The sequence below is a fragment of the Nelusetta ayraudi genome, unplaced genomic scaffold (genome assembly GCF_046127955.1).
Source record: "Nelusetta ayraudi isolate G7.1 ecotype Tasmania unplaced genomic scaffold, CSIRO-AGI_Nayr_v1 ptg000033l, whole genome shotgun sequence".
Classification (NCBI taxonomy): domain Eukaryota; kingdom Metazoa; phylum Chordata; class Actinopteri; order Tetraodontiformes; family Monacanthidae; genus Nelusetta; species Nelusetta ayraudi.
Genome location: NW_027466083.1, coordinates 8,205,001 through 8,223,144, shown reverse-complemented (window position 1 = coordinate 8,223,144; position 18,144 = coordinate 8,205,001). Strand labels below are relative to the sequence as shown.

General features: G+C 49.5%; 1 protein-coding gene across 6 annotated transcripts in view; it reads left to right on the top strand.

The window, feature by feature from the left end:
• The window catches only part of ncam1a (neural cell adhesion molecule 1a), a 52,408-nt gene that overhangs the window by 33,775 nt on the left and 489 nt on the right, over window positions 1-18,144 (top strand). For 2 of the 6 annotated variants that reach the window (XM_076032141.1, XM_076032140.1), the window contains 6 exons: window positions 805-929; window positions 1,913-2,093; window positions 11,962-12,169; window positions 13,071-13,184; window positions 13,657-13,977; window positions 17,502-18,144. The exon at window positions 17,502-18,144 is cut by the window's right edge and continues 489 nt beyond it. In XM_076032141.1, coding sequence (XP_075888256.1) covers window positions 805-929; window positions 1,913-2,093; window positions 11,962-12,169; window positions 13,071-13,184; window positions 13,657-13,977; window positions 17,502-17,625 — 1,073 coding nt within the window. In that variant the 3' untranslated portion in view covers window positions 17,626-18,144. Of the gene's footprint in view, window positions 1-804; window positions 930-1,912; window positions 2,094-5,699; window positions 7,069-11,961; window positions 12,170-13,070; window positions 13,185-13,656; window positions 13,978-17,501 lie in introns of those variants that run through there. The other 4 variants (XM_076032143.1, XM_076032142.1, XM_076032145.1 and 1 more) reach the window with 3 other exon arrangements.

Genomic DNA, 18,144 nt, shown 5'->3' with positions numbered 1-18,144 from the left:
TCTGCATGTTTTTTTTCCAGCCTGCTTCAGAGGAATTGCTCCTGTTATTCAAACCCTCGCCCCCCCCCAAAAAAAAACACCTTTTTCTCCTTCTGAGCCCTCGCAGGAAGGGACGCGTTCGCCTTGTCGAGGTCCATGACGCTGAACCACTGCATCCCTGTCACTAACAAAAACCATTCTGGTTGAAGCCTAGCATCACTTTCAGCCCAGGAATAAGAATTCATTTGATTAACCACTAACATCCTCCACTGAAATCTTTATCCAAATGTGCCTCAGTGCTTTTTCTCTCTCTCATTTTTTTTAAAATGTAACTTGAGTTACCGGTTTATTTATTTATTTATGTTCACATCAGCAGAGATAACTGTTTGCAAACAACACGTACATAATGGATGAGCCTTGGTCTCACTCTCACCGCCCGGCCTGGTGTTGAAACACTAAAGCACCTCATCAATTTTCCTCCCGCGGGACATTGCATATTTATTAAAGGCAGCAGGCAGGACGCCGCGGAGGCCCGGAGACACTTTATCCCGCAGCCGCACCGCTGCAGCTCTCGCCTGTCTCAGGGGGCGGCGCAGATAAATGCCAGGATGAGTCCTGGGAGACTGGTGCGGAGCCAGCAGCACTGGGCCGCACCAGAAAACTGAAAGCAAACAAATAGATTATCCCCTCGTCGGGTGACTTAAATCCTCCCTAGTGCTAGAGCACGGCGATAAAATCAGCGGCTCAGTGTTGACGCCGACACCTCTGGCTTGACCTCACCTCAGCTGATCTCGGCCCTCGGTCTCGGTCTTCCCTCCCGTCCAGGGGAACCCAGCGCTCCCAAGCTGGAGGCCAAGTTCCAGAACAGGGGGAACAGTTTCAAGGTCAACTGGATCAAGCAGGACGACGGCGGCTCCCCCATCAAGCACTACCTGGTCCGATACAAGGCTGTGAGTACAGCGGCTTCGAGCACAGTCAGCCACCGCCTTGTTGCAAGTCGCACACACGTGCACAGACATGCGCACACAAACATTTTTTTTTGGGGGGGGGGGGGGCCTTGAGTTTAAAAGAAAAGAAATCCTGTTACACACCATTTTTCTCATCCACCACACAAACAGGCAATCAGAAGCAACTATTTCAATTGGTCTGAACACCTGTTTGCGTATCCGTGAAACTGCATTGAATGCGACCTGATTATTTGGTTTGCTCGTGTGTACAGAGTTCCGTTAGACGGCGAGCGCAGTCGCCGCCGTCGTGTTTGTTTGTGACTGACGGCCTCAGAATGAGCCGCTGCTGCCTCAGTGGCGAACGCGTCGGTGAATCACGACTCCGTTCGACTGGACGGCGGAGGACAATCTCCTCCTCCTCGCTTCTCCCTCGCGTCTCGCAGTTTGAAAGCGCAAAGTCTGACGCCTGGCTGTGCTCCTCCTCCTGTGTGAGGACGAGTTGGATGTTTTCAGGAGTTTTTCTCTTCAATGCTGAAGCAGCGTCTGCGGCGAAGGCGAGAATTTAGTCCTCAGCCTGCAACTCCTGAGTTGTTTTCCCACTGCGGTGAATCGTCGGTTGGAAAACACTGATTTTGGGAAAATAGAGTGAGATTTGCGTTTACATTTTGCACATTTCACTCTCACTCTGCGTGTACCGTGTCATCACGCTCAAGAGCAGCAGAGAAGGCTTTTCCTTTCAGAGGGCAGATGAATTGAGCAGCTCCCGACTGTCCGATTAAAGCCGCTGAAAGCAGGAAACAGGAAACCAGGAAGCAAAAAACAGCCAATAACAGGGCAGCAGTGCGGACCAGTGGTTCCAGTCCGTCCTCAGACCGCCCCAAAATGTCCCCCGTCAACAACAACGACAGCATCAACAACAAGGACAGCGTCCTCACTCAGTGTCAGACTCTCAACCGCCTCCTCCCCCCCACCCCCTCCTCCCACAGAAGCACGGCAGCGACTGGAAGCCGGAGATCCGCATCCCGCACAACAGCGAGTACGTGGTGCTGAGCGGCCTGGACTGGGACACGGAGTACGAGGTCCACGTGGTGGCCGAGAACCAGCAGGGCAAGTCGGACCCCGGCGTGCTCTCCTTCAGGACGTCCACAGAGCCCAGCACCATGCCAGGTACCCCCCCCCCCACACACCCCACCTTTCCAACTCAGCCCCGCCCTGACCGTCCCCCACTCGTAGAGAGCAGCAGAGGCCCCTCCCACCACCCCACCCCACTGTGACCAGGGTCCAGTCAGGGTCAGCATCACAGTAGTTCACTCTGGGAAGTTGTATGCATTCCCAAACAATTGATGTTGCTAACAAAAGAAATATGCCTCAAGTTGCATGCAGCATTAGCTTGATTGAGGGATTTTTATTTTAGTTAGCCAGGTGGTGCTAATGGGAAGTCCCATTAAAAGTTGAAGCACTGCATATTGATCATACTAGTCCACTCTGTGAAGGGTTTTCTACTAAGTAAGTAAGTTTATTGATAAAGCGCTCTTCACAGTACAGGTACAGAGTGCTTTTCAACGTAAATAAAACACTGGAAGAGAAGAATAAAGACATGAAAGATGAATACACAACATAGGCATTGACCAACATACACAGCAGCTGGTGACTGACATCATTGCAGGCTGTGACAGGAGAGGTAAAGTGACGGGGGCGTCTGGAGTCTTCAAGTCCTGTGTTCTTCCAAACATTCTGTATTTGAACCACATTCTGATTCAAAACGCTTCCGTTCCCGATTGGTCACAGTGGGCCTCTGCTCTCTCGCTGGTGTCGTGTGTCACATGACGTGCACCACGGCTGCCCCCTCCTCCCCCTACCCTCCATCCCGTCGCCTCGCCGCCATGAAAACATCATCTCATCGCCAACTGTGCTTTCGTCGTTGTCGTCTCCAAATATGTTTTGCGCTCTTCATCTTTTGGCCCGTTTTCTAACCTAATGATTTAATGCGAGTCAGAAAAAAAACCTAAACATTGGAACAAATAAACGGGTGAGTACAACACATTGTTAACATACTAACGCTGAGTCAAAGCTAATATTTAACGCCAAGACTAAGATTATTTTCTTACTAGCAGATGCGGTCAACGCTCAAAATGATCAAACCTGAATTTACAATCTCATCAATCTCAAAATTCAAACAACATTTCGGAGAAAAGAAACGCAAAAACCACAAAAGTGACATTGTGATCTGCCATTGACAAAGTGTCTCATGTCATCAAGTATCTCATCACAGCCACCAGAGGGCAGTCTGATCTGCAGGCTCCATGTCATTGGAATCATTGGCGATTGATTGATGGTTCAGAAAACCTTTGAAAGAAGCATACTTAGCCCTCTGTTTGCAGCCTCCTGCCAAAACTGACGCCTTGTTGGACTTTTATCATGTTCAGGAGGGGACAAAAAGAAGGTGGTCTTAGAGAGGCGGAGTCAGCTGGGGAGGTCTCACGGCCCTTTGTGACATCACAGGTGGCTGGTTTCCAGAAGCGAGCGCGACACCGTCATTGAGGTGGAATGAAATTTTGCAAAATCCAGGACCTATAAGGAGTGATTGACAAAAGCACAACTTAGCACTGTGAAAAACAAACAAAAAAACTCTGACAGTTTGGGAAATGTCTTGTTCTTTTTTTTCTCACCGCTCAACAATCCAAACAGACCAAAAAGATATATATATATATATATATATAAAAAAGAGAAAAAGATGAGCTTCTTTCCCCTCCGGAATCCTCCCTGTGATTCCTCCACTTCCCCGTCTGTTCCCACTCCTCGGTCTTGCCGGGCCCAGTGCAGGCGGCTGCGGCAGGCTGCTGGCGACGCAGCTCGCTCCTTTTGCGCAGTGACACATTTTCTTGTTAAACTGGGTTAATATTGTCCCGTTCCTTTCACCGCAGGCGCTAAACGGGCTCCGTGAAGGGGGAGGGGGGGAAAAAAAGAAACTGTTGTTTTTCCTTTTTTTGTGTTTGTGTGCGTTTTTCCTGGGCCTCAGTCGCGCAGCAGTGGGAGGTTTTGGCTCCTTCAGAATAGCAGCGCAGCCGAGGTTTACATGGACTCCATCCAAAGCAGCGCCCTCTTAAATTCTCCCAATTACTTTACTTAATTTGAGTCTGTTTGTGTGTGTGTGGGTGTGTGTGTATGTGTGTGTGTGTGCATGTTTTGAGGCTGAGCATTCAAGGATTCTGTGCCTTTTTCTTTCATTTTTATTTTTCCTCCTTTGCTTCAAAGTATGTGGATTTTTTTTCCGCCTCCGGGGGTGTGGGGCAGGGTGGGGGGGGGGCTTTTATTTTTAGCCGCAACAGCTGCACGAGGTCTCAGGAAGGTTTTCCTGCAGCTGCTTCTGCCGGCGATCTCGCCCTAAAACAGCTGCTCTCTCTATTTATTTACTGAATTTCTTTCCACCATACACTGCGGTGGCGCAACGTACACTTGTGTGCGGCGGCGGGGGAGGGGGGGGGGGGGGGTTCACTCTGAGGGTAAAGAGTCAGTATGTGCTTTTATTTTGGAAGGACATTGCTCAGAAAGCCGACGCAGACGTGTGGAGTCTTGAACAGGAGGTGGCAGGTTGTGGGAGGCTAAAGCTGCTAACGCTAGCTCACACATTCATCCCTCCATCAAGCCGCCGCTAACTGTGGACTGGTTTAAAGCATGGATGTATTATATGAACTGGACACCGGACTAGCAGAATGGCGTCACATTGATTTTCTTCCCCCAGTGGCCACTTGAGGTACTGCAGCAAAAAAATCAGATGGGGCCCAAAAAGCATTTTTTCCCATAGACCGCAATACAAAAATCAACGCCTCTTAAATGGCTGACAGGACGACTGTGACCTGGCATTTGCGCTGGTTGAGCAACTTCACTGAAATGAATGGGCCGCCATCTTGGATTCTGGGGGTTTGGTTTAAAGCGACTGTTGAACGACCCGTTTTGGAACTGACCCCCCCGCGCCCCCCTCAGGAAGAACTGAGGGGGGGGTAGAAAAGGTTTGGCAATCAATCTCTTTTAAGCACAATCCTGTTCAGTCTGGACATATGAAATCAGCCCTTTGTGACATCACAGACGTCACAAAGGGCAATTTTGCTGACGCTGCCGGTCATCATTTATCAGAGCCTTGCCACTAATCCCAGCACCCGCCTACCTGTTGTCTCTGTGGCTCCGCCCCATCCACCTCCTCCCCCTCCTCCGCCTGCTATCCGCCGTGCCGACTTCTCCTCCTCCTCCTCCTCCTCCCACCACCTCTTCTTCTCCTCTTGCTCATTCACTGGACTCTACTCTGAGACTCTGAGCTCTGTGTGTGTTGATCAGAATCTGTTTCCGGCTTGTATTTCCGTGTTTCTGACCTTATTTTTCTCTTTTCTTCCCCTCCCCCACTCCCTCTCTCCTCTCCTCTCCTCTCCCACCTTTTTTCTCTCCCCCACTTCCATCCCTCTGCGCGTCCTCCTTCTGTCTCTGCACCTCCTCGCCCTCCTCCATCACCGGACACCTGTGGACACATGGCGTTGTCTCTCTCTCTCTCTCTCTCTCTCTCTCTCTTTGTGTGTGTGTGTGTGTTCGTGTTTCTTCTCATTTTCCTCTTCTCTCCTTTTTTTCTTTTTCTTTTCTACGTCTTCTTTTGTGGATGTGGACAATAAAATGTCTGCTCCTGTGATGTTGTGGTTTGTTTTGTTTTATTATGTTGTTGTTGTTGTTGTTGTTGTTGTTGTCGTCGTCGTGGCTTGGTTTGGGTTGTCGCTCGGCCGTGCTCAGCCACCCTGGGCTGCTGCGGCCTGACGTGCAGCCTGGCGGCTCTGCTGCTGTCCACACTGACGGCTCTCTGGCTCTCATAAACTGATGCAGTCGGTTGGAGGAGAAAAACGAGAGTCTGAGCCACAAAATGGAAACCATCCTCGTGGGCGTCGCCAGACTCGCCAGGGGTTTTTTTGCTTTGTTTTTGGGGTTGTTTTTCTTCGCTCTCTATGCCTTTTGACCCACACACACACACACACACACACACACACACACACATACACACACACATGCACACAAACACACATATCTAAAGAAAAAATGTTAAAAAGAGAAAAAAAAAAGATGAAGAGTGAAGATGTTTTGGTTCCGTGGTTCTGACCGGGTGCTCAGCTCAGTGTCTCACATCATCAGAAAAAAGAGAGAGAAAAGTTTGGAGGGTTTCAGATTCTGTTTCTGTTCTCATCTTTGCTCTTTTCATCGTGTAAAACAAAACAGATTCATGCGGGAACGTTGTTTTGTGTAGTTTTAGTAACACATTCATAATGCCTTAATGTGACCGTTCTGAAGGGGGCGCCGGCGAGAAGACGGATAATTGTCTGTTTCGAAAGTGAGAGAAAAAAATAGAACCCACTAACCAGAAATTGCAATTTTATTTTATTTTTTTTTAAGTCTTTTTAATTTGTCGGGTGAAGAAATGCGTGAAATTTCCTGGGTGGTCTGTGGCTCCGGCCCTCCGCCGCGTCAACGCCGTGAACGCTGCCTGACAAGCCGCTTGCTAGCGTTAGCTTCCCGCTGGAGCATTATGAATGTGTTAACAGACGCTGTGCCTCTTTTTTTTTTCTTTTTTTTTTTACGTTTTCCGTCGCTCCTATTTTCTTTTCGTTGTTTTTTTTGTTTGTTTTTTTTTTTTTAGAAATTCTGTCCCGCTGTTTGAACTGAGGGAAGACAGACAGAGAGCTGATCGGTCGCTCATCTTAGTTACTCTGTGACGGACGTTGGGTCAAACAACAAACAACAGAAAGAGAAGAAGAAGGGGAAGAATGAACTAATCATTTTTTTTTTTTGTCACAAAGTGTACATACTTTTTTTTCACACCGACCTCCAAGTCACCAAAACTAAAAGAAGCTCCTCTGTTTTGTTTTTTTATGATAATGATGATGATTATGATTTATGTTCCCACCTGCCCACCACCTTTTTACCTTGAAAGTAGAGAAATGTCTGGATAAACCCAGAAAAGCAACTAAAAAAAAATGGGGATTATTCTTCCCCTCCTCTGAGATTCTATTATTTCTTTATTTGATTTTATTTTTTGTAAGTACATATTCGTGTGTTTCCATGTAACCATTGTAGGGGTTGAAAATAAATTGTGTTGTTCCTTTTTTTTTCCTTTCAAGGAAGTTTATGGTTTTCAGCGACTCAAACATGCTTTTGGATTTGTGACACATTTTGAACACACACACACGCACAAACACACACACGCACACACACACACACACACACACACACACACACACACACACACACAAGGCTGTGGATTGCATTGCCCAGAGAATCCCAGCAGATCAGCTGAGCTTATAAATGCAAATTCCACGTTTCCGACAGTGATGAATAATGAGGCTACGTAAAGTCAGTTATGCCAATTGTGCCATGAATGTTTCTGCCAATCTTCAAGAGACTCAGCTGATGATACAGGCCTGACAACCTGCACATCCACCTTGAAAAGCTCTCATTTAAAAAGTGCTTTAGTGTTAAAGGCGCTTACGCGCTTAGCGATGAGCAGCAACAACAACAACAACAACAACAACAACAACAAAAAGCGAAACGTTCAGATTGACTCAACATTTTCCACGCAAGTTTTGCGACAGAAGCCCGAGAGAAGTTGCGGCGGGAGGCGACTTGAGACCCATCCACTGGGCACAAACCCATCTTCTCACTAGAAAGGGGAGGTTTCGGCTCCGCCCCCCTTTCCACAACCTTGGGATGGCGAAGACGAAGAGTCCGTCCGAGCCTGCCGAGTCAGATTGACGAACCTGCCCAAACGTCACTGGAGACAAATGCCGACGCAGAAACTCGGGGAAGAAGATTTAAACCCCGACCAGCAGGGGGAGGAAATGTAAATTCTGTTAGTGTCCCGATGGTATTTTCTCGCTTCCAAGAAAGAAGAAAAGAAAAAAAAAAACATCAGCCATATGGACGCTGTTCCCTTCCTGTGCCGCCATATAAAAATAAAACTCCTCCGCTTTATTACCTCTGGCACGGCTGTTTAATCTCAACTAAATGCTGTCGCAGGCAATAACGGGAGCGGCGGCCCTCGAGCTGTCGCTTGTCGGCGCCTCCTGCTGTTCATCAGCGAGCACCATGACGTAGGGATAGGAGTGCTGAAGAGGATGATGAAGGGCCTGAGAAATTTTTAAGACTCTGCTAATGCGGTTGGCCGACCGATTTGATAGATTTGATTTGTTTGGGGGAGGGACGAACTCGGGGGGGGGGGGGTAAAGAACCACTAGAAGAGAAACACGGGCAAACTGAGGAACCTGACGCTGGTCGCGGAAAGATCTGACTGGCCTCACAGCCGTCCATTCAATTTCCCTGCCCTCTTTTTTCCAAAAACGCACGTCTCTGCCGCCTGCCGCTTCCCATTAATAGAATCACTTCATATCCCGACAGGCGTTTTGGAGGGAGACCTCAGACGAGTTGTTTTGCTCCATAATCAGAGGTCCTCCGAGGGTTTATCTCGTCTTTTAATCTCCTTAATTGTTATTTTCCACGAGCCAGCGGGGGTTTTCGCGGCGGAGGACAATATGTTGTTTTTGTTCTCCGATCAGATGGAGGATTAATTCTGATTAAAGGGTTTTATTTCTTTTTAGCCCGCAGGTAGGAAACAATCAGGAGATCATCTCCAGATAGCAATTTAATCCACGCTGGAGAGAAGAAAAAAAAAAAGTCATTTTCATTATGTATCAACTTTTCTTTTCCAATTTCACCCGACAAATTAGAGTTAGCAGTTTGTTTCTTTTCTTTTCCGACCGGATCCTCCCTGAAATCTTGATTTGGAACGGTTAACAAAAAAGTGCACACATGCAGTGCGCGCGCGCACACACACACACACACCTTCCTGTGAAGACATCCCAGAGATCCTAATCAGTGGTTGGAGGCGCTGGGCTGTAGCGTCGCTGCTGCTTCCCGCCACTGAAGGAGGAGAAACACAACTCCAGGCTGATGTTGTTTTGATGGCAGCACAGCGCCTCACTGTGGCAGAGCTGCCACAGTCACAGAAATCAACCTCCCTGGGTAGATGGAGAAGGTGTGTGGGGTAATTATGATAATTGAGGGCGGGAATCCAATAATTCTGGATCATGACAAAGCTCTGTCATGAAGATTTTGAGTTGAGTTTGATGTGTCTTATAGCTGATTGGTTTAAGAACTTAAATGAAAATATATGGCTCTGCGGTTATTGATTTCTAAATGCCTATTTGGAATAATGTGTTTTCGAACAATGTGTGACATTTTTGCACATTATCAAATTTTCCCTGTTATGTATTTAAGTGGGTGAAATATGGATTTTCTTTTAACAGCCGCGAAAAATTGTTCCATCTAAGTTTGGACTCAAACTACAGGCTGACTTGGGGTTGAGGTGCTTCTCTGCAGGTGGATGTTGTTCCGAGTCGGGGGCACCGCAAGACTCGATCCTTGGCCCGAAGGTTTTTGATGCACACAGTGGGAGAAAAATAAATATGAAAGAACCGTGAGGTCTTTGAATAGTTTCCTCGTAAGGACGCTGCCTCCACCTCCGGATTGATCTCAGTTCCTGCTGTTAATTAGAGGCAGGATGGAGTCGCTATTCTGTCATTTCCTGCCCATCGATTCCTCGTAAAAACCGGCGTCACCGCGGCCGGCCAGTGATGGATGGTTCGCCGCCTTCTTCAGCCGCCGTGGCAACCTAAATCCTCGTGATCACGCATTAAACCTGCGTTTTAATGAAGGCCAGTGACCAGTTGCTGATTTTAGTCTGCCGTCAGCTGGGGAAGCGGCCCTGCACTGCTCCTGACTCGGGGATGGGCGATATATCGTCATAAAATTCACCGCGGTAAGAATACGTCATCTCGCCGTACTAACGATGTTGATGACGTAATTACGTGCGCAACGCACTTGCTGCCGGCAGCCGGGCAGCCCATGTGTCGCACGATAACAAGCGCGGGGCTAAGGAGGTGTTGTCATTTTCCCTAAAAGAAACGGGACAAATTGTGTCCCGGGAGCGATTTCATTTTTCCCGGGACAGGTGGTGAAAAAAGAGAACAACCCTAATCGTGGATTGCGTGCAAAGTGGAAATAAACACCACGTAAACGATTTGCAAACATCCCGTTTTACTTTTTATTTATTTTCTTTTGGGTCGGCGGACCGGGACGTTGAGGCAGGATGCGCAAAAATGTGAGCAAACTTTTACTGGCACGACTCTTTTCAGGCTTTGTGTTCTAAAGGAACTCGAAGCAGACGTTGAACTCTGTCGTTTATCCACACCGTCTTTTCACGAGCGATCTTTCTCTCTGTTCTCCGTGGCACCTGTTTCTAGCGAGCTACTGCTTCTTTAAACACAGCGCACTTCAGGCATTCTTCTTCTTCTTCTTCTTCTTCTTCTTCTTCCGCTTTCAGGGAGTAAGCTTGCTGCGCCACACCAGGCCGGGCATAGGTACTACATCGTTTCCAGCCGCGTGTCCGTGTAAACTGGATGTTTGTTTTTTTATTATTATTATTATTATTCTTTTTTTTTTTTAAATACGGCTTCGTGTAAACGCGTTTTTTTTTTCGAGTGCGGTTTCGAAAAAATCCCAAAAGATGGGGTTGAATTGTTTTATATTTTTTAATCCTCACTTTTATCGTTATGGCAATAAATGCCAGAAATGATCCTGATAAAAGTTTTAGTCCATATCGCCCATCCCTACTCCTGACACACCTGCCTGCCTGTCTATTTGTGGTTTTCTGTGTCAGTTAGAGCAACATGGGGAAGGTAAGAGAAGGAAGGAAAGAAGGTAGGAGGGGGGGGGGAAATCAACAAAACAGCGAAACGCCGGCGGCCTTTATAAAAGGCTCCACGTGATGTATCGCCCCTGTTAAAATGCAAATGAAGGAACGGGTCGGCAGGAGAAACAAATGTTTAATGCCAGTCGTGCAGCGGCGCCGCGGCGGGAACCCAGCCAGGTGTGTCTGATAGGAAGTGACGGACGCCCTCATCACAGCCACCGCCACCACTCCCAGATCCTCATGCTGCCAGTAGAGGGCGCTGTGTGGGAGTTCACGGGACAGAGGCTCAAGGTGTCTGGGGGTTGGGTCGGACGGCGTTCTTTATCCTCCTGAGAGAGAGATAGAGAGAGAGGAGAGAGAGAGGAGAGAGAGGAGAGGAGAGGAGAGGGAGAGAGAGAGAGAGGAGAGAGAGAGGAGAGAGAGGAGAGGAGAGGAGAGGAGAGGAGAGGGAGAGAGAGAGAGAGAGAGAGAGGAGAGAGAGAGGAGAGAGAGGAGAGGAGAGGAGAGGAGAGGAGAGGGAGAGAGAGAGAGAGGAGAGAGAGAGGAGAGAGAGGAGAGGAGAGGAGAGGAGAGGGAGAGAGAGAGAGAGAGGAGAGAGAGAGAGAGAGAGGAAAACTACATCAGCGTTTGTTTTGGGAGACAGGAAATCACTTGAATGTTCACTTTGGACCGGAAAACTTCAAAGAAATAAATTTCCCACCACTTTGCAAATGTTTGCAGTCAGGAGCTGCTCGGATGACCTTGAGTAACCTCCTGGTTACTTCGCAAAAAAAAAAAAAAATACCAGACAATAATATGAATTCCGAATAATAATAAAAAATACAAAAAGTAAGAGTTTGGAATGGAAAGTGAGATGAATAAAAATAATAAAAATTAAAAGTGGAATCTTTCCAGGAGTTGTCACTGGGTCATTCTCCAGACTCAGGCAGTAGGGCTCATATAGCTCTTCAGATAGCGCTTTATAATATGACCCGCCCCCTACATGTCTTGTGTATCCATGCAGTGTGTGTGTGTGTGTGTGTGTGTGTGTGTGTGTGTGTGTGTGTGTGTGTGTGTGTGTGTGTGAGAGAACACCTTCACTACTGTTTCATTCCAGAAGGACTTGGCTCCGACCCTCATTATCTCTCCTCTCCCCCCCTTCTTCCTCCCTCTAACTTCCCTCCTGCTCCTCGCCCGCTCCCCCACCCCCCCCACCCCCTCCCCCCTTTTGGCCCACGTCGCTCTCGCGCGTTGTCCCGCGGCCTCTCCTCCCCTCTCCAGGCGCCGCCGCCAGCGGCTCCGGCCTGGGGACGGGCGCCATCGTGGGCATCCTCATCGTGGTCTTCTTCCTGCTGCTGGTGGGCGTGGACGTCACCTGCTACTTCCTCAACAAGTGCGGCCTCCTCATGTGCATCGCCGTGAACTTCTGCGGGAAGGCGGGACCCGGCGCCAAGGCCAAGGACATGGAGGAGGGCAAGGCCGAGTTCACGTAAGACGTCCCGGTTCTTCATTCAGGAGAAATCTTTCTGAAAACTTTCTGTTTTTGCTGCACAAGTGTCTCGTCTGACCGGGAGAAATGCTAACGCTACCGGAAAGAGCTATTTTGTTTTTGTAGTTTTTAAAACAACAGGCTAATCGGAATTTAATTTTTTTTTTCCCCCAAAGCAATCCAGTTTGCCCTTCGAAAAAACACAAAAGCCGAAGTAAATATTCCAAAACTGGCCCTTTAAATTTCAGTTCTTGGAAGTGTATTTTTGAAGGACGAGATCCAAAGCATTGAAAACAGTTATTGTGTATGTGCGTGCGTGCGTGCGTGCGTGCGTGCGTGCGTGCGTGCGTGCGTGCGTGCGTGCGTGCGTGCAGCAGAAAACCAATATGTTGAATTTCAAACGAGCTCCTCTTTCATCAACAAAACATGCATTCAAGTAACTCTCAGCGTTTTGCCCCCCCCGCCCCCCTCTCCGCACGCTGCCTCACTGCCAGCCTCACAACAAAGAGCCCCGACAAATGAATATTTCAAGCGAAGCATTAGCATGAAACACGTTTATCTCTGACTGGGGCGTGTAACATGTTGCGAGATATTTAGCGCCGTCACTGTTGCTCCCACCCTAGAGTGCGACTTTGAAGGCGTGTGATGTGGGGGGGGGGAGGAACAGAGGGCACGGCGGTGACAGCCGACAAGCGCCCCCTAGGGGAACCTGCAGGTGGGTGGAGCTGGAGGGGCTCGATGTTGGAGCGCCTTTGAAAGTTTAAAGGACTCCTCTGGTGTTTGGTTTTTTTTTTCGAGCCACTTTGGCCCAACAAACACTTGAATCTAATTTTGGCATGCTAGCCACAATGATAGTTAGCTTGTTAGCTCGCTAACAGTTGCTCACACCCTCGCCAAACAGGAAAGACGAGTCCAAGGAGCCGATTGTTGAGGTGAGAACGGAGGAGGGAAACACCCCCAACCAAGGAGGCGGTCCCACTGAACCCAACGAGACCACGCCTCTTACAGAGCCTGAGTGAGTACAGAACCAGGACAGATGCTAACCCTTTGCCTACCCCTCATACTAACAGATCAATGTAAATGATACACAAAAAAAAAAGAGTTTGGGGTTTTCACCAGGGGGCGTCACAGACTTATTTTGTCATTCATTTAGCAGCTGTGTTACCTATAAAACAAGTTCTCAGTATTGGATCCTCTGTTCGGGAGTGGAAACCTGCCTTTGTGTATCCTGAGAACCGCTTTAGCATGCTATCGCTACAGCTCCTTCCTTCAGTTTTATCGTTCTACTTTTTTTTTTGTTGCTGTTGTGTGTTGTTAGCCCCTTCTCACATATCGCTACTGCTACCACTTTAATTTCCTAGATTTTCACAGCAGTGCACTCGTTTTTTTCTCTCTCTTTCCTGCACCCTCTGTCTTCTCTCGTTCACTCCCCCACTCTGTCCACCTCCTGCCCCCTCACTTTTTCCTGCTCCTCCCTGACCAAACAGGCCGGCCGGCGCCGACTCAGCCTCTCAGCCGGCGAACCTGCTCCCTCCTGCCGACACTTCTAACTCCGCAGCACAGAGCAGCCCTGCTAGCGACAGCACCACGCTAACTGCCGTAGCTAGCAGCGGCCAACCGGACGTCGGCCCCCTGGTCGACCTGAGCGACGCGCCTAAAGTCGCGCCGTCGTCCGACCAGACGGCCCGCGAGCCTCTGGCCACGCCCTCAGATAGTGCCGAGCAACCGCAGCAGAATCAGCCCGGCACCCAGAGCCCCCAGTTGCCGGTCGAAGGCGCCGCCCCGGACACACCCACAGCCCAAAATGAGTATGAACACGGTCACGTCCTCATCCCTTAAAGGGCCAGTGCGTAAGATTTCCCAGGATCTGTCGGCGCAAAACCAAAACACATCCGGCCTGTCGAATGAATTTCTTTGTAGTACCCGGTTTTGCCACTAGAAGCCGGTAAATCTTACGCACTGGGCCTTGATTAATTCACTCTCCATCCCGTCCGGTAACATTCCATCCCCAAACATGACCTCCGTTCTGAAAGGAACCTCCACCCCCAAGGTCGTTTTGATGTGTTGTTCAGAAAGGAAATATTTTCCTTTTGAAAATGTGATCTGAAATCTGAAAACCACCGCCTGGTGCTGAGCGAAGTTGGAAATGGATTTTTTTAAAAATTGAAATAATTAATAATTATAATTTTTAATACGTTTAAATAACTTCAGTTACTTCCTTTACTGCTGCTGTCTTTCTGGTGTCTTTCCCATGAGTCACATCCCCCACCAACTCACCTGCCCAAAAAACAGCTTCTCCCGCTGCTCCTCCCAAAGGTTTCGCTCTCACATCTCCACCTCCACGGTCCGAGGCATGGCCCGGCGGGGAACAGTTTGTAGCTGCATGCAGGCGTGTGAAGAAGTGCAACCCAAAGAGAAACTCTCGCTTTTCAAACGCTCGTAAAAGTTCCGTTTTTGGAAGAAGGAGGCGAGGAGAAAACAAAAACAAACTTCTTCACCTCCTCCTCCTCCTCCTCCTCCTCCTCCTCTTCCTCCTCCGCCTTGGTTGTGTGTTATGATGCTTGGCGTCTGCCGAGAGCTGCAAAGGCTAAAAATAACATCAAAAAGGTGCCAGTCAGCCGCCGCCGACTTTCATCCCGGCTTTGCGAGCGCCGCCGCCGCCGCCGTGGATCTTTGACTGAGGTGCCTGATCGCTTCTGAAAAGTATTGTTTGTGTTTTCGGGGCAGTCGGTGGTTTGAAGAGCACTTGGCGGCCTCATTATCACAGCTCGCTGCGTCTCCGCTGCCGAGGACGCGCTGCTCGCTCCCTGCAGGCGGAGGTGCTGCAGCAGCGTGACCTCCGCTCTGATTTCTGCCACGCTGTTGTTGTTGTACATTGTGGGAATGTTTGCTGTGTGTTTTCCCATCAGACTTGCGTAGTGCCGCTGCTGCAGCGGGGGGGGCCCGGGGGGGGGTCAGCGTAAAGGTCACGGGTTTGGGTTTTTTTCCCGGCCGCTCCCACAGAGTAACTCGTGCACGTGGAGCCGACTGGCAACTCCAAATGCGCATCGCAGCCGTTTTGCCTTCGACCGCTGGCGACCGCTGACGTTTGATTCTGAGTCTGAAACCGAATCGGAATCCCGGTCAGATTTATGTGTGTGTGTTTCCAGTCTGTAGCCAACAAATAAGCCGCAGTTGCTGAAGATCCAGAAGTTTCTGCGTCCCATTCTGGCGTCTCCTGTTTGCAGAAAAATAAAGCCAGTCTTGCTACTGGAGAATTCTCACAGTCAATTGAATTCTGCTCGCACAGAAAGAAAAACAAACAACCTCCAGCTTTTTTTTAATGTGTCCCCTTCAGCCGTTTGCGGCTGTGAAGGGGATTTTAAATCTTGAGGAAAGTTGTTTCACGTTGAGCTGCGTTATTTGTCTTCTTCCTCTCCTTCCACTCGCTCGTTTGGAAGGCGGGCCGGGCGGCAGCAACCCCCGAGGATCATGGGTAAAGCAGCCGCCGCCGCCACAGAAGACGAATGGCAGATTGCTGCTGCACTCACTCGGATGGCCACAAGATGTCACTGATGATGAAGTGCGACGGCGGAGAGCTGCTTAGCAAACAGGAGCCCGGAGGGGATTTTTCTTCATCAGTCCGACGGCAGCGACTCTCTCGCCGCTCCGACTGATTGATGTGACCGCGTTTGGAGGGAAAGAAAACTCGCGTCAGGCAACGTGTCAGTTTTATTGCGGCTCTGAGTGATGTCCCGCCGCCACCGGGAGACTGTTTTTTTGAGAAACGTACCTTCAGAGATCTCCGCTCAGGCCGAAAGACGTCTCCGAAAACAGCTGCACAACAAGGCGCGAACGTCACTCTGCTGCTCAAATACCCAGTGTTGTGTTTTTGGGGTGTAGTTGTTATCTCTGCCTCTAGGGGGCTGATGTGAGCCTTTTAACGCACGATGATTTACCAGAAGCTGTCAAAGGTAACTTTCCTGACACCTCCTGCTTAAAACCCAAAAAGTCCGGGAAAGTGGTCACGATGTCCGGAGGTCAAGATGTCCTTCAAATGAAGGAGGAGGATGTGCTGAAGTTCCTGGCGGCAGGAACCCATTTGGGAGGCACCAACTTGGACTCGAAGAAGACTTGGGAAAAGCTGTCGCTGGCCGCCAGGGCCATCGTTGACAATTTTTTTTCTGCAGACGCCAAGTGCGACGTGAAATATGCGTATAAAGTTCGCTAAGTGAGTCGGGTTTGGGGCACTGAAGGAGAAACAACGGAGTCGACTACGTCCTCAACGGATGATTTCCTCCCCACGGTTGGATTAAAAAAAGGTTCCGCCAGTACTTCAGAATGTCCGTCGGCCGATTTGAAGGAGCGCTCCGTCGACTGGCGCCACGTCTGCAGAGGGACGGAACATCGCCGACGTTTTCATGTGACGTCATCGACCGTCCGACAACATTTCGATGGGTCAGGAGTCCAGCGTTCGCTTTGTCGCTCCGCGAGAACGTGCTCGCGCGTTCCCAGGCAAAAGTGTTGTTACTGTGAGTTTCTACAGCGAAGCAGAGACGAGACGAGCGAGAACCTCAGTCGCCCTCAGGCTGAGTGTTCCCATCGTCCTCGGCTCTCTCGCAGGTCTCGGACACGTTGAAGGACGGCGTACGCGGTGAAAACGTTTTTTCGGAGGCTGCGGATTAAGAAGCTCGTTTGCCGTGTGAACACCAGCGAGTGAGAGAGAAAGACGACGTGCAAAGTGATGACAACCTCATGACGTGAAACCGTCCGTCGGCCACGTCTGGTAACAGGAAGTGGAGAGGGAGGCGGCCGAGGGCCGGTGTGTGAAAACCATTCTCAACAAGTGTCGCCTCCGACAGAAAAAAAAAAGCTTTGTCTGGAGCATTGTGTGCGCGTCTGTGTGTAATCCTATTGTGTGTCGTAGGTTGTGCACTCAGACACACAACCCCCCCCCCCTCCTCCCCCACCTCCCTCCCCCCTACTGTAACGTCCCGCCCAGCGCCGCCTCATTGTTCCTGGGAAATATCTGTGACATCCATGTGCTCTTAACTTGATGTCTGGCTCGGATAGCGAGCCGTGATCCCATTATGTGTGAAATGCATTCAGTTCCAGGACAGAGAGAAAACAAATTCCCTCAAAGCGTCTGGCATGTGTTCCACGCCGCCTCGCTTGCTCGCTCGCTCGCTTTGCCTCCCCGAATCATTTTCCCCTCTTTCTTTCTTTCTCTCTTTCTTTTTTTCCTTGCGATTATTCTTTGAAAAACGACACGCACACAAAAGGGCAGCGTTTACTCGGCGGCGATTGTTAACGGACGCTCCCCTTCTCTCCCTCCCTTCCTCTGGGTGCTCAGCGGCAAGGCGGTGAAGGAGGACGGCACCGCGGCGGAGGCCAAGGAGGCGCCGAGCGGCGACGTGGAGGTGAAGACCGTCCCCAGCGAGGCGCCGCAGATGAACGGCAACGAGAGCAAAGCGTGAAGTCCGTGGGAGTCGTTTTGCGGGGGAGGGGGTTCGAGAGGAAAGGAGGGTGTGGTTAGGTTGGGTTGGGGGCGGGGTCACATCACTGAAACCTGATCGCACGCCCCACACAACAACAACAACAACAATAACAGCAACAACAACAACAACAACAACAGGCACCGAAAAATTTAACAAATAAAAATCTGAAAAATAAAGTTTTTTTTTAAAATTAATTTTTTTGTTTTGTTTTCTTTGTTTTTTTTAAATGTTGGATGTAACTTGCGGAGCGTGGCTGTAACGAGCTCACGCACATGACACGCCTTAGTTCCCGCACCTCACGCCACTTTTCACTGCTTCGCCTCAGACACAGGAAGCAGCAACCATAAATCCCATAATAACCATCAACTCTGTGAGATACGGTGCTCGACTGTCTCCTGTAGAGAACCACACACACGGTCCGTAGCTTTACACACACACTCACACACTCACACACGTACACACTTTATGCAGTACCCTCATTGTCCTGTTACCAGATAA